Consider the following 15,270-nt stretch of genomic DNA (forward strand, 5'->3'; position numbering starts at 1 on the left):
GTAATGTCAGGAGATTACATATTTTAGTGCGATGGTAACCTTAAGAATAACAGTTTATCATTCAGGAGACAGCAAGATTTGTATAATGATATTTTTTTTCTTCTCTCTCTCTCTCTCAGTGCATGTGTGTGGACGTGAAGTAAGTTGCTAAGACAACATGGCACATGCGACACTAACAAGCGTCACATTTACGCAGGCCTGTGTGTTTGCACTGGCCTTGAGCTGTTGGCCTGACTTTTGCCCTGTGATAGGACCGCACTGAGACAGAGTCCTTGGGTGTCTCTGTTTTGACTGTTTTAAATGCCAGACGCGTGATGCGTTAAGTCCTGTGTGTCAGATTGATGAGGACACACTCCAGACACACACAAACTCCAGACACACACACACTCACATTAAGCCTAACTGGCTAATTTCCTTTCTAGAGACCAATGAGAAAGATCTAATGTCTCGTGCTTTATTCATTATTAAATGTTCCCACAGTAAAGGACACGCCATGTCATGGAAAGGAGGAACAATCTCTGTTCGGGTTTTAAAGGTCAATCTACATGTTTTTTTTTTCTCACATATCAGTAATATTGAAGATTACGCAGTGCCTAGACATACAAAGGAACCAACCTACTGATGTATATTTATCTTTGATAAATAATAAAGTTGTTAAACTAAAGATTCTAAAGAGACAGTTCATAATGGAATAATTAGAACCACTGCGCCATCTAGTGGGTTCAGTGAAAACTGTCAGTTATTCCTGTCATAATGAACCCTTTGTACTTGACAGAGGCTATTGGATACATAAATGGCACCCAGAGCTGGTTAATGTGTCAATATTATACATATTAGAATACTGACATTAGACGTGTTAGAATTTCAGCAGAATATGTGTGGCAGTCTGCATACTCAAACAGCACCAACTCCTATGTAGTGTTTCAGATTAGAACAGGATTATGAATACAAAATAGAAAAAAATGTCTGTTTATTAAATCAGATTAGACAGAGACAAGCCCATAAACGTTTAACATGACCTCAGATGTGTATTCTTCTTTTCTTGTCTTCTTAAAACAAGAAAAGCTCCTTCAGAAAAGCTCCTCATGATCATAATTCTGTACTTTGCAGAACTGGACAACTGCAAATAATAAACTATTTTGACAGGCACCACAGACACAAGTTAGAGGTTATGTTTTCTGACTTCAATAAGATTGTCAGAGCCACATTAATCACAGCAGCATCACTGTGTTAATTCCACCATATTTCTTTGACACAGAGAGGTGTAATCACCAAATCCATTTTGATTCATAAATTACAATGACTAAAAATATAGTAGTTAAATAAGTTAAAATAACTTAGAGATATTGACCTAATAATACACATTAATAACTGTTAATGGTTAACTTACAAACAATATAAAAGTGATGAGTGCTGGCAAAACAATGTACCTTGCTCTTTGTCTATGTGCAGATAACATAATGCTTGATATTTGCCAATTCTGTCTGAACACAGTGAACACAGTGAAGTTACTGTTCCAACATTAGTAGACTCATGATTGTGCAGCATGTTCCATTGCTTTACCAGCATCTAGTCCAACAATGACCCCACAGAATCAAAATAGGGAGGTAGAGGAGTCATTCAGTAATCGGAAGGTTGCTAGTTCGATCCTGCCTCCTCCTCACCAAGTGTCGAAGTGTCCTTGAGCAAGACACTGAACCCCTAACCGCTCCCGATGTGCAGGTTGGCAACTTAGATAGTAGCCTCTGCCATCGGTGTATGAATAGGTAGATGTCTGAGGCATTAATGTGTAAAGCGCTTTTAGTGCTCTATGAGTAGAAAAGCGCTATATAAATGCAGTCCATTTACCATTTAAAATTCGTCTGATGACAAAGCATAATATCCAACATATGTGGACCTTATTTGGGTTTCTTGCCTGGGTCAACATTGATACAGGCTTCAGTTTTGTCCTTTCCCCCTTGGCAGCTCTTCTCAAATGGACACAACTTGCACTTCCAAGCGTCCTCTATATCCACTCCCCTGGGTCCCCTCTGACCGGTCCAGTATGCGAAATAATCCTGCAGCTCTCCCCTCAGCACCGCCTCTTCACACTCCACATGTATTGTGTCTATGGTCACGCCGGAGTCCTGGTGGATGTACTCGAGACTCAGATGCTGAATGCCACTGACTTTAGCTGAGGTTAGACTTTTGAGCACCACATCAACCAGGCTCCCAAAGGAACCTTCCTCAACGCCCATGGACCCTGCGTGGTTCAGGACCCCAGTTCCCAGAACTTGCTTTGGCTGAAGTTTGAGGTGTCTGATTATGTCATTTCTCTTCACTGCCCCATTGACCATCCCATCAAACAGAAGTTTATACAATCCCACCTAAAAATCAAAAATGGCATGTGATTAAATAAATTAGGGTTGACATACATCAATTCAATTCACCTAAACAAGGTAACTGTTATAGTAATACACCTTCTATTCATATTGTATTCAAGCAGGCCTACTCAGAAAGATATCTTGGGAATTTCTCTACCCAAACAAGTTATTGGTAAAAAGAAATACATCCAGACAAAAGCGAAGCCGAGGCTGTGTTTAACCATTTTGACCAATAATGTAGGAAGTGAAAATGGGTACCTGGAGATGATGGCCTTTGACTTGAGCCTTGCCAGGAAGTGACATCTCTTTACGGGTTTTGAGCTCACTAAGGACAAGTTCCCGTCCCTTGTTGTAGCTCAGTTCATCAATGACACCCATGAGAAACACTCCTTCTAGAACCCCGAACACTGGAAACTCCCGCACACACTGTCCTGTAAATATAAATAGGGTTAGTAGTTAGTGCTAGTCAGTTGTTTGTGTCTAAGCACGTACCAACATGTGAGGCGCTCTTGAGACAATTGATGTATGGTTTCATGTGTCGACTGGACAAATCTGAGAACTGTATAGTAGAGGCTCTGGTCAACCCTCTAAAGAGCTGCTATCGATTTACTTCGACATTAAGACGACATTGGCACAAAAGTCTTCATGCTTTTTAGTGAACTGTATTATGTATGTTGTATCTTCTTGTTTTTCTCTCTTTTTTATAGTTGTATGTCTGTTATTTTATATGGAACTTGGCGTCTGAAATAAATATTTATATATATATAAAGTAACTTAGCTCTTTTTGCATATTCCAAAACTGTTGTATTTCAACTCTTTCTTACATTAAAGAAGGCCATAGCTAGCACATCCCAAATGTAATTCTTTACTCCCAACTACACTTTATCCTCTAGACCCTGTATATATCTTAATATAATAAGAGATTGAGATTGAATATGTACTGATAATACATTGACTAATATATTAAAAAACATAAGTCATACATTGATATTAGAACTACTACTACATTGGATGACTTCTTCCATGTCCTATAGCCTTATATGTTAGCCTTCTTGTACCATACCTTCATTTAATAATGACATCATGTGCATCACATTGAGAAGCTTGATGGCTTCTAAATCTTCTCTGGACTGGACTTGGATCGGAACAACATCATGAATTTCCAGCTCTGGAGGAAAATTACTATTAGAAAATGACTTCTGTTTTAAGCAAACATCTTTCATTGATACATTACTAGACGTTTTATGTTAAATTGATCGTACGTCTTGTCAGATGTATGGTGGCTCCAACTTTGACCTCTGGTTTCTTCATTTCTTTTTGTTTCACCAGCGGTCTCAAGAGTCCAAAGACCACCTTCATCTCACACCAAGACTGCTCACACAACAGCGTCACGCTCAGGTGCCTCCGACGGAACCGGTCCATTGGGCTGAAGCGCTGTTCTGCCTGATGCTTTCTCTTCAGAGATCTGACGTCCCCAACTGGATCACTAGGGGTGGACGACCAACAACAATCAGTGTCCCTCTTCTCTGATATGTAACATTAATTATGAGCCTGTCAGTTTAGACAACAGTTAACTTTCTGGCAAATAACAGGAATATATTTGTATACATTTGACTTGGCGACGCAGGCCTACCTCTCATGTAATGTGTTGTCCACATAGTAGCCTTCTTTTCCATGATTCTTGATGGGAGTCTGTCCGCAGTGCTCTATTTTCATAACAGGGTAGGCTATTTTATTGACAAATAAAAGAGCCATTTAACAAGAAAATATTCATGATTTCACCACAAATTAGATAATCGACATCTCTAAGGGAAGCTATGGAATATTATCACTTACCATTTTCTAAATCTATTCCCAGCAATTCTGCATCGCTTATGTTATCCAATGCCTCTGCTTTTCCTTCCATGACTGATGACATGATTCAATAAACCTTACTGCATACGCTTTCTTCTGTGACATAACATCAGCAGCGATCGACGTTTAAATGCCTTTATTTCCTCGTTGTATCGTTCCGTCTTGTTATCATACGCAGCTCACGTGCTATGTTTGGGTGCTTTGCCCGAACTTGTCCCTAAGCCACACCCCCTCTACGTCATGAACTTTGCTTTTGTTTTTGTGCAGCGTACATTATGATTCTGTTCCAGTAAATTACCAATTAGAAAATACATTTAGGGCAACTGGATGATTCTTATTGTGACAACAGCAACAATTCAGTATGCTCTCTTTACTTTTTTGCCCCAATCCTAATGTCGCTTTCACACATAGATGTGAAACAGAGAAATAGTAACAGAGAAATAATACAAATGTACACAAGTCACAAATACATCCATCATTTCCCCCCACATTTCTTCTCAACACTGAATTCTGATTTAATCTGCTGTGGGGACTTCCTCGACATGAGATCAGAAGGGACCCAAATCACTAACTAACATTCACCTTAACATGCAGACTATAAGCTAAAAGTGTAAGCAAAGTGAATACAAAACGTTGGCAATTCTTTCACCAGCAACAAACAGGCAATAAATGGCCTGATACTGGGCTTTCTACCTTCTGTAATGAACCAGCAACAGATTACTGGGGGTTGAGGGGAACCTAAATGACTGTTTCCAAGCCAACAGCAGTCTGGCTTGGGGTCAGGGGAGTGCATTCATAGACATATATATGTCTATGAGTGCACTACCCGTACCTTTTAACAACTCACATACTGCCCTTTCTCCTGATTTCTCAGCAACAGCGGATATAATCCTGTAGGGGGCACCATTGTCACACACACAAACACACTACTTATTTTGTATTCATTTCACCATACCAGACCTTAATGCTGTCTAAGGGGTCACAGCTGCCACATTTTTTCTCAACTCTTTTTTCTAAGTGATTACTGTATGATTGATTTCTAACACAAGGGATTTAACATATGTCCCTATGTATGACTGAAATCAAAGCAAATCACTTCTTGTTCTTAAAAAAAATGTGTCTTTATTGTCAACATACAATTGAAAGGAAACTTATTTACATTAAGGATTAAAAGATAGAACTGTGCCCTTTGAAAAACTGAACATCTGAAATCTTGTGGAACAATTTAAGCTTTAAGTGAGTCCACCCAATCCCCATCAGTGTAGATGTCTGCAATAGAAGAATGGTGCTGACAAACAATACAATAAATACAAAAGCACAAACACAAGTGACGGCACAGACTGAACGCAGCTTGGCTTACCAATGATCAAAAACAGTTAAGTACTATGCAAATGACTTAAATCCAAAATCTCCAATCGAACTTGCTTGAAACCTGTCACAACCTCTTTTGCAACATCAGCATGAGAACTTCACCATTGCACCACAGGCAGGTTGCTACACTACACAGCCTACGAATCCAAATGTAAAAGCAGTGGCTTAGGTACATCCAGATCAATAGTTACAGTAGTACGAATGCAGAGTCTCTTCTAGACTGGAGTGGGGTTCGCCTGTAGCACTCACTATCCAAACATACAAAAAAGATTTCCCATACCAGTGTGCAAAAATACCCAATAATACCCTGTAATCTAGGCAAGTCATTTTGACCTCTGTAATCGATCGACCTGTGACTGTAAATATCCCCTAATTAGTGATAGGCCCCATAACAGTGGAAACCCCACTACTGGTTTATATTACAGTATAAAGTGAGAACAGACCAGGTGAAATGATGAGCATTTCAGTGAGCAACTGCAAATGACTGAACAAGGAGAGATGAAGCCATGCTCTTGCAATATTAACCTCTCATAGTCCATGGTTTGATTCTCTTCAATTGCAGTCCAACATAAAACCTTTAAAACAAAGTCTTTAAAAATGCAGAAAATCTACAATCACCACTTTCACTTCCCCCATTCAGCTAAACTCAAAACTTCATTAGCCACACCTCAACTTCTATGTGAACTCTTTGCTAAAATTGTTGAAATGCCACATGGCAAAGTCAAAACTGTTGGCAGCTCGGTGCTTGGATCATCTTGGTACAGGGTTTCTCATTTAAAACTGCCCAAAGTCTTGAGGAGGAAACAGGCAACTGACAACCTAGATATCTGGGGCACCCTTTCCTTGGAGACATGCTGAGCTCTCTCTCTCTCTCTCACTGGGTAGCTCTGCTGTCGGACGCCTCCAGCTCGACACTGGAGAGGAAGCGCTTGGCCAGCCTCCTTCCGTCATAGCTCAGCTGGGTGGTGTAGATGGTGCGGGCGTGTTTGGGGTACACGATGGTGGTGCTCTGGTAGCGCTGCACCCGCTGCCGAGGCTGAAGCTCCAGCTGGGTTTTGTAGCGCCGCCAGGTACAGTTGGGCAACGCGAAGACAGTCTGGCTGCACTGGTCCAGACCCAGGCCCCGGGGCTGCATGGAGACGTCGTGGATGAAGTGCCGCTCAGAGTCGTAGCGCACTGAGGATGTGTATCTGTTACACAGAGAAAGCGGTCATGTCCATAAGCTTTCAATGAAATATGATCTAAAAAAGGGAAAAACTTGGAAATAAACAACCACATTAACAGCACAAAAAAAAAACAACAAACACAAAAGTTTGATATGCAAAACTTGCCATGACCCAAATGTATACACAGCTGGCAAGATTACCTTATTTCTTTTGGTGGCAGTGGGTCAAGCTCAATTCCTTCTCCATAGGATAATGGGCACCGTTGGTGAATAGGCCTACATTTGACGTTTTTAATGCAAGCCTACAAAGAAAAAAAAAACACTTATTTGATGCAAGTTCAATTGAAAGCAATTTGTATTGAAGTGGGCCGACAAACACCTTCTGGCCCAATTTGAAATGGACATGACCCAGTTTCTCACTGTCACTTGGGACACGTATTTAGACAATCTCTAACGTAGAGTTGCTTTCTGCTCTTGTTGTAGCCTTTAAACTTGATTGATTTGACTGCTGGCCGAGAACTACGTTTCTGCGCAAAGTGGAAAGGTCTGGTGGTTTGATTTGAAATATGACACTTACCGCCGATGACCCTTTGCCCTCGTCCTCTGAAGCCAAACTCCCAGAGCCTCTCTCGCCGCCGGCAGGCAGTAACCAGGGACTTGGACTGGGACTTGGAGGCAGTCCGGAGTCCGGACTGTCAAGTGCCCGCTCAGCTTTGTAGTTCATATCCAAAGGATCGTCGTCAGACACATTCTGTAGATTGAGTCTACCCACCATCGCTTTTAAGATAGCCGTTTAAGTGAATACAGATCAGTTTTCAAGGAGCTTTGAAAGAGTCTGGAGTGCGTTCAATCTTCTCACCACACTAAGTTATGAGGTTAACCATATACAGTTACGACCTTCCCCAGGTGTTTTTAAAGTCAATACTCATTAGCCGGAGTCCTCAGTGACAACACAAGTAACTATTACGATGTGACGCGAATTACCTTGTAACTACCTCTGCTGCTTGGCAATGTCGTCTACACAGTCGTCAGCCGTATAGTCCGTTTGAAATATGAGTAAAGACGGTTTTTGGTTTGTCCTTTGCGTCGTTTAGAGTAATATCGTGGTCAGGCACCCGTCTTCTCCGAATCCAGCCTCAAATAATTGTAAATCCTGAATGCTATGAAGTTGAGTATCTGCAGCTTCGTGTCACCGAAGAAGGCACCATTCGCCCGCCTGCCTTCAAACTTGCCTTTTCTCAAAGGCGTTCATTGTTTTACAAGCAAACGTAGAGCAGGGAACGCCTTTTAAAGCTGCCTCTCACTGCTGATTGGAGCAAGCGATTTTGGAAAACACAAAAAGAGCAGGGGAAATGTGTCAATGCTCTCGCGCTAAAAATACACACGAGCTGAATTGGAGAAACCACTAGTAATTTATCACTTTTAAGGCATACATACAAGTAAACACGGGTCTGAAGTTTGACTAGGACATTTTATTATGCCATTTCATCATTGTCCTTACACTTGCATTTCCGCAGTATAAAGTAATGTAGTAATATTGAAACAAGGCAGGAATGTGTACAGCAACAGCACTAACACAACATTTTAATATTGTTATGGTTAAGCACAAAAAAAAAAGAGAGCAGTGCAAATCAAGTAGTTTCAAAATCCCAGTCACACAATGCTTGAAATCTCACATATAATCTCAACTATACATAGCAAGTGTTTGCCTTCATCCTCATTGCAGAAATATGTGAATAGCATTTAAAAAAAAGAAGGTACTATAAGGTTACCACAAATTTCTGACAACTGCTTTAAAAGAAATGCAGACAAGAAAAACTGTGAGGGCTCAGCTGTTTGCACAGAGCCATCACAGTGTCCAAGCTCTCTCCAGTTTCCATACAGGGCTTACCCAGAGACTGAGTCATGCAGTCACATAAACGAAATGCTCAACATGACAATATGACATAACTATCCACATGAGTGATGGACAGAGCTACTGTATTTGCTGTTTCACGGAGAGGTAAATGTCACTGGCAACTCTAATGCTGTTTCCTTCTCGCCCTCTCTATCTCTCTCTCTCTCTCTCTCCCTCTCCCTCTTTCTCTCTGTCTGGCTCTCACATACTGGCCATTCTAGCCTGGCTCTTTTTAGCTTCTCACATAAAAAGAGATGGGGGTCTCCACAGACTGGATTATGTAGGGAAATGAGAGTTAAATAAATGAGAGCGTTAAACCAGTCTTACAGCTCTGGCACAGATTCAGAGACCAGTGGTAGAAAAAAAACAGACTGACACTGGTTTCAATTTTGAAACCAACCTGGGGATTTCTTTTTTTCTTTTTCAGAGAAGCCAAAGTGTGGCTGGTTTGTCTCTAATTGGGACACAGGCAATCCCAAGTTCCTCGGCCACAGAGGGCCTGGAGCCTCGACCGTGAAAACATGGCGAACGGGGGAGTTCACTTTGGGCCATGGTGACAAGGTTAGAGAGTGCCAAATAGAACATCTCCAACATTGCTGATTATAAGTTCCACAGCAGGGAGAACCGGGAGGGCCATTTGGGGGAAGCGAGGATGGGGACGCGACGCATTTAAAAGTGCTGCCACTAAATCATTTTGATGAGAGGCTCCCTGGCCGGAAGGACTGGAGCCAAGTAGCAGCAGGCTTCTTTTCTGGTCGATTCCAGTTAATGGCTGTCGATTCTGTTTTAAGTGCAAACATATTCCTCAGGAATTGGGGCGATGAATGGCATACATTGACTGCATGGCGAGGTTATTGTTAGTGTTGTTAGAGAGAACAGAGGAAGAAGCAGAGGTTAACTATAAAGTTGCGTGTTGCCACTCAGGACATTTCCTAAGACCAGAAAAATCACGAAACTCATTTGAAGGCAAGGAAGGAAAGGTACACAATCATGACTTTGCCAGCAACGGCCTCCGCTCTAAAGCCAGCAGTAAAGCTAGAAGTAAAGACACCCCCTCCCCCACCCACACAAAATATAGACAAATGTGCATGTGATTAGCTCAAGTACAGTTATAGTGTGATTACATCTGCATGGAGTCCATGACATTGAAGCTTCCTTGACTCTGTTGCAAGCTGCAGTAGATGCCATCAGGGCTGGTGGTGATATGGCAATGTTTTAGAGTCCTGCTCCTAGGGAATCCACAGCATAGAACCGTTCACATCTCTGCCTGCACAAACACATCTGATTGAGCTGATAACATGATTATGAAGCCCTTGATTAGTTCAAATGCATTTGGCTCAAGGAGAGCACAGGAAGGCTGAAGTTATAACAGCGCTGTGGGTTCTCAGGAGGAGACCAGAGCAACAGTAATAGGGGAGGCCGTGCAGCCAGAGGGCACACTGGGCCAGGCTTCAGGGGATGCGCAGGGTGCAAAGGCAAGGGGGACTGAAAGGGGTGTGCAGGGTGACGATGGAGGTTGCAGGGTGGTGGCGTCCAGCTTATCGATTCACAGTCTCTTTTTGATAAGCTTCTCCAGCTTGCGGATGCGGGAGGACTCCTGCTCCGGGGTGGGCGCACTGAAAGAGAGGGAGGGCGTGCCCTCGCTGCCCGAGGGGGGGGTGGGTAACCTCTGTCTGAAGAGCTCAATCATGCTGCTCTGCTCACTGCGCTTCAGGCCCTGCGGAGAGACACAGAGAGAGTCAGAGAAGGCCCAGATATTAGCACTGCACAAACAATACAAGAGATGGACAAACACAGGTACAAACAGTGCCAGTGAGAGAGGGGGGTATTAGTGGTCACTGAAAGTAACTCAAGCAGAAAGATGATAGTGAGTTACTGAACTATAAGAAAACAGACTCATTGGGAATGTGGTGAATACTACAAAGATAGTGAGAGTAAAAGATCAAAGGACTGAGTGAGCAAGAGAGAGAGAGAGAGAGAGAGAGAGAGAGAGAGAGATGTGCAAGAGAAATGTGTTTGAGTGAGAAGAGAGAAAGCATTGGGAATGAGAGGCTCCACAATGATTGGAAACATTTTCCGGGATGAGAGACACAAACCAACCACCACTCTGGAATGTGGTGAACTCCATGACTTATGTTAAATGGGGTCAGCTGATGAATAACTAGCCATAGCACTCCCAAAAACATGCATCACTACCAAACATGTACGTGTCATGGCACTCTGCAATTAAGCCAGGGCAAAGCCCTAGCCAAGCTTGCCTTCATGTCAAGAATCTTCTGGAAAGTCTCCGGGTTCCCGTCAGCAAGGAGCTTGATGTAGTTATCGACGAAGACCACGGGCGGCTCGTGAGGAGCCATGATGACCTGAGAGGAAGAACAGAGCAGCATGTCAGTGGATGTGGAGGAAGGGGCTGTCAGGGATGGAGGTAGCCTACAAAACACACTCCCTCCTTGGGCTCCACACTGAGGCTCAACCCTCACTCCGGTCCCTCCTCCACCAGGCAGCCTCACACAGGACGACCCGGCGCCTAAACGCTCCCACATGGGACTTAGCAGAACAAGGAGCCGTAGCGAGTATTAGTCAGTTAGCGAACGGCTAGGCTTGCAAAACAAAGCCCAACACTTGAAGTCTATATTTAGGGCCCCCCCTTTTTTATTTTTACAGAGCAATTACTCCACGCTTGGATGAGCCTGAATTAGCCTCACCGGTAATTATTTTTGGTGTAATGAGAGAGTCTGGGCAAATCAGCATCAGTAAAAAGGTTAAGTGGGGCACAAGCCCGTCCTTTGGAAATACTGTGTGTGTGTGTGTGTGTGTGTGTGTGTGTGTGTGTGTGTGTGTGTGTGTAAGTAAAGGTGGAGGTTTGTGTGGGGAGGAAAATCAGAGGGCTGGTGACTACTCATATTTGTAACAGAGCAGAGGAACACATGGCTGACAGATACCACAGGAGGTGAAAGAAGAAGATCTGGAGCAACACCCCCTACATATCTGTCTCTTTACATAGACAGACATACACACACACACACACACACACACACACACACACACACACACACACACACACACACACACACACATGCTCCCTTTCTCTCTGTCTCTGTCCCTCTCAGTCACACACACACACACACACATTATAATGCGCCCCCCCCCCCTCCCCCCTCCCCTTTCCTTTTCCCCACTCCCTGCTCTCTGAGGGGTGGGGGCCAGGGATCCTCAAGACAGCACAGACGGAAAAGGGACATGTAACGCTGTGGATTGTCTGGAATTCTAAAGGTTCCTTTCTTTTGACAAGAGTGATTTACTTGGCGACCATCCTGGCGGCTGGCCAAGGGAAAGCCTTGGAGGGGCCTTGTTGTAGAAAGAAAGGGTGAGAAAGAGAGAGAGAGAGAGAGGGATAGATAGATAGAGAGAGAGAGAGGAGAAAAAAGCCAAAGCTGGGCCTGCCTTTCCATTCACTCCCCTTCAAGAGCCACAATGGGAGGTGAGGGGGCCAGGCCTGAGGCAGTGGAAAACAGCCACGTCTCACAAGCTCTCGCACACTTGGCCAGCGCTGCCTCTTTTAGCTTCTCCGACAGTTTCACGTCTCTCCCCCTCTCTTTCTCTCTCCCTCACTCTTGCTTTTCTACAACAAGGCCGCATTCTCTCTCTCTCTCTCTCTCTCTCTCTCTCTCTCTCTCTCTCTCTCTCTCTCTCTCTCTCTCTCTCTCTCTCTCTCTTTGAGGTTTGAGCCGTTTTTTTGGAACAGTTTTTGGAGTTGGGCTGAGGGGAATAGAAAGAGAAATGGGGGGGGGGGATTGTAAATAGATCATCTGCCTAAAAAGTTGTGCTTTGTAGTGAGTGCCTTGATGTGGAGCCTTCCCTCAGAGTCTGCGAGCCCATCAGTCTTCCTCTGGGGAAACGTGCCTCAGTGACAGTGGAGGCAGAGTCTAATCTCCACACCAAAGCCCAGGCACTCGCCCAATCAACCCCCACACTGAGACAGCCATATGCTCTCTGACGAGCCTGACTGTAAACTCCCGGGCTGCTGCTGCAGCGAAGACAGGCGCGGTGCAACCCGTTCCAAACGCGGCAGAGATGCACTCGTCCCGCCCGATAGCCCGCTACGCTACGCTAACTATCCGCAAGACTCCCAGGGATCCACAAAAACAAAAAAAAAAACTAAAAGGCAGAATTCAAGATGGAAGCAATTACCTGGGAGGTACCTGGGGCAACGCAAAGTCAATCATTAAATGTTAACCAGATTTTGAAAAAAAAAAAGAAAGATCGGTAGGCCTGACTGTAAGCCTTTTCACAGTCCAAGGCCAGATTCAGTACGTCCCCACCCCCTTCAGTGGGCACTGAACAAAAGAGAGGAGAGCTGCGCGGCGGCGTACACACATTCAGCACATTCTCCTCGGGACCTCTGCTTCACACGTGTTCATCCTTACATGCCTGGGCTGTCAACACCTACACACGGGGACAACGACGCCAAGGCTGAAGGGGAACAGCAGACCCACCACAGCCAGCCCCACTCGGGATCAAATATGCAGAAAATGGCCTTCGGGTGTCTGGGAACGCACAGACAACTAAATATGCTTAAGTTCTCTGTGATGAGGATGGCAAGGACCATGCAGTACTATGAGGAGTGGATGAAATGAATATCTTCTGAGTCAAATAATAACATGTCGCTGCACCAAAGGCTTAACAGCGGTGTGTCCGTTTCTATTCTCCTCTGAGGTTATTTCTGATCTAATGGACATGTATGATCTGCCGTGATTAAGGCTGGTCCCAGTTTGAACGTTAGAGAGATCAAGGCTGAATTCCTGGCAGTTAAAGAGCGACAACAGGAAAAGCTCTGGGGGAGCCTGACGAGTGGCCAGGGAGCTGGGAGGGGGCGCCTGCAGACAGGGGTCAGGGAGAGACGGGCCGGGCCGGGCCAGGTCGTCTTGGGCGGCGGGGAAGGGTGTGTGGGGGTGTCTGGGTGGGGTGGGGTGGGGGTGGGGGGGTGTTGTAAAGGCACGCGCCATTGTCTCTGTACATTCCATCCAGCTACCTCAGTGGAGAGCGACCGACCAGAGACTGCACTGGCAGCAGATTAGAAAACAATACTGAGTCTGTGTGTGTGTGTGTGTGTGTGTGTGTGTGTGTGCGCGCATGTGTGTGTTTGAGACTTAGCGACAAAGTATGTGAATGTGTGTGTGAGTGTACATATATGTGTGTATGAGTGCGTGTGTGTGTGTGTGTGTGTGTGTGTGTGTGTGTGAGTGTACATTCTCACAAAGCTTCGAACAAGCCAGTAACTTGACAGGAATCCTGTGTGCAGCTGCCCGGGCTAACAGGCTCCCATCAGCGCCCACGCGGGGAGAGGTTCACTTCCTGGCCCCCATGAACACTCATTCAAACACAGACAGGCAAATACCTCCAAACCAGTGAGGCCATCAAGGTCTTTATGAGCACGTGATATTTACACACTTTCCTGTGGTGGGATGATTACATCTCCAACAGGAATACAGTGGGACACTGTAAACCCTCAGCAAAATACTGGTGTGTGATGTCTACGGTCCAAGCATGGCGCAAGATTGCTGTTTCCAATTTATCATTCCACAAATGTTTCAGCGGGCCAGCTCACCTTCAGAATCATTTCTGCTCGGGTCATCCCCTTGACGACAATCTTGGTGTAGCTCGCCGGAGCCTTCCGGACCACCTGTGACCCGATGGAAGGCAAGTCCAGCAGAACTGTTTTCAGGGAGTGCGTGTCCAGCAGGAGCTACAAGAGAGAACGGACCCACAGCTGTTAGTCCCGCGGCCCCGCCCAACAGCTGTGATCTGTGGGGTCAGTTGTGAGTCTCACACTCACCTGTTCTGCTCCCACCATGCTGATAGGTTTACATCTGAAGAGGTGGTTAATGAACTTGGGGATGAAAGAGCTGTGAAGGGAAGAACAACCAATTCGGTTTGGTCACACGGAACAAACAGACGGCATGGTACACTCTACTACAGAGGTCTGAGTCAATCCGCCCTGAGGATGGCAGAGTAAAGAGGATATGTCCTGCGTCCTGCTTACTTGGTAAATTTAATGCAGAACTGCGTAAAGTATTTGCGGGTGGCGGCCAGGTTGTCCCTAATGATGGGGACGTTCTGTTTGATGTGCATGATGACGGAGGTCACGTAGGGGCTCTGGTCTCCTACGTGCTCCACGCTCTGCCAAGGCATCTGAAACACACACACACACACACAGAGACAGACACACACACACAGAGACAGACACACATATCACACACTGCAGGGGAGTGCAAGCATGTCTGAGAAGGCTATTGAAGGGTTTTATGTCCTCAAACAGAAACAAGCACACAAACATCTCTCTGTCTGCCTGCACATGAAGAAGCATAGCTTTGCATGGATCTGGAGCACCTCGGGAGGTTGAGTCCCACTCACTTTACTCATGGCTGTCAGAGCAGGGTCGCAGGCCGCATCCAGATCCTGGACCAAGAGCTGGATGCTGTTGGAGATCACCCTGCCAAACCAAGCATGACACACAAGTGGAAACGAGCCGTGGTTTTCATAAGCCGTCTTTGAAACCACACACACACACACACACACACACACACACACACACACACACACACACACACACACACACA

General features: G+C 45.0%; 3 protein-coding genes across 5 annotated transcripts in view; all 3 read right to left on the bottom strand.

Annotated features, from left to right (window-relative positions):
- Positions 1 to 1,766: 1,766 nt before the first annotated feature.
- On the bottom strand, positions 1,767 to 4,560 carry exo5 (exonuclease 5). Of its 2 annotated transcripts, none has more exons than XM_031574158.2 (6): positions 4,200 to 4,560; positions 3,997 to 4,069; positions 3,626 to 3,849; positions 3,427 to 3,531; positions 2,622 to 2,794; positions 1,767 to 2,366 (listed from the first exon to the last, which is right to left on the bottom strand). In XM_031574158.2, exons 1-6 carry the CDS (start codon positions 4,279 to 4,281, stop codon positions 1,899 to 1,901), a joined length of 1,125 nt encoding a protein of 374 aa, XP_031430018.1. In that variant the 5' UTR covers positions 4,282 to 4,560; the 3' UTR covers positions 1,767 to 1,898. The 2 variants fall into 2 exon arrangements, with proteins under 2 accessions (XP_031430018.1, XP_031430017.1); XM_031574157.2 differs by having other exon boundaries at positions 3,997 to 4,090.
- A 759-nt stretch (positions 4,561 to 5,319) lies between these two features.
- On the bottom strand, positions 5,320 to 8,014 carry rflnb (refilin B). Of its 2 annotated transcripts, none has more exons than XM_031573192.2 (4): positions 7,738 to 8,014; positions 7,331 to 7,517; positions 6,955 to 7,055; positions 5,320 to 6,778 (listed from the first exon to the last, which is right to left on the bottom strand). In XM_031573192.2, the coding sequence occupies exons 2-4, from the start codon at positions 7,475 to 7,477 to the stop codon at positions 6,463 to 6,465; spliced, it is 564 nt and encodes a 187-aa protein (XP_031429052.1). In that variant the 5' UTR covers positions 7,478 to 7,517; positions 7,738 to 8,014; the 3' UTR covers positions 5,320 to 6,462. The 2 variants fall into 2 exon arrangements, with proteins under 2 accessions (XP_031429052.1, XP_031429051.1); XM_031573191.2 differs by having other exon boundaries at positions 7,331 to 7,530.
- Positions 8,015 to 8,205: 191 nt separating this feature from the next.
- Positions 8,206 to 15,270, bottom strand: part of vps53 (VPS53 subunit of GARP complex) — a 28,026-nt gene continuing 20,961 nt past the window's right edge. Inside the window, exons 17-22 of the mRNA XM_012825247.3 lie at positions 15,065 to 15,143; positions 14,694 to 14,842; positions 14,487 to 14,556; positions 14,259 to 14,396; positions 10,909 to 11,013; positions 8,206 to 10,367 (exon numbers count right to left, since the gene is read on the bottom strand). Coding sequence (XP_012680701.1) covers positions 10,197 to 10,367; positions 10,909 to 11,013; positions 14,259 to 14,396; positions 14,487 to 14,556; positions 14,694 to 14,842; positions 15,065 to 15,143 — 712 coding nt within the window. The 3' untranslated portion in view covers positions 8,206 to 10,196. The remainder of the gene's footprint in view (positions 10,368 to 10,908; positions 11,014 to 14,258; positions 14,397 to 14,486; positions 14,557 to 14,693; positions 14,843 to 15,064; positions 15,144 to 15,270) is intronic.

This window comes from Clupea harengus, chromosome 9 (genome assembly GCF_900700415.2).
Source record: "Clupea harengus chromosome 9, Ch_v2.0.2, whole genome shotgun sequence".
In the NCBI taxonomy this organism is placed as follows: Eukaryota; Metazoa; Chordata; class Actinopteri; order Clupeiformes; family Clupeidae; genus Clupea; species Clupea harengus.

Bases quoted from the DNA above. Each gene is read 5' to 3' on its own strand.
- rflnb (XM_031573191.2), bottom strand. From the start codon at position 7,528: ATGGTGGGTAGACTCAATCTACAGAATGTGTCTGACGACGATCCTTTG. The intron at 7,056-7,330 runs GTAAGTGTCATA...TTTTCTTTGTAG, and splicing joins AGGGCAAAGGGTCATCGGCG to GCTTGCATTAAAAACGTCAA. The intron at 6,779-6,954 runs GTAATCTTGCCA...TCTGTGTAACAG, and splicing joins CTGCCACCAAAAGAAATAAG to ATACACATCCTCAGTGCGCT.
- exo5 (XM_031574157.2), bottom strand. From the start codon at position 4,281: ATGTCATCAGTCATGGAAGGAAAAGCAGAGGCATTGGATAACATAAGC. The intron at 3,532-3,625 runs GTACGATCAATT...ATTTTCCTCCAG, and splicing joins CACCATACATCTGACAAGAC to AGCTGGAAATTCATGATGTT. The intron at 2,367-2,621 runs GTACCCATTTTC...TTTGATTTTTAG, and splicing joins TCAAAGGCCATCATCTCCAG to GTGGGATTGTATAAACTTCT.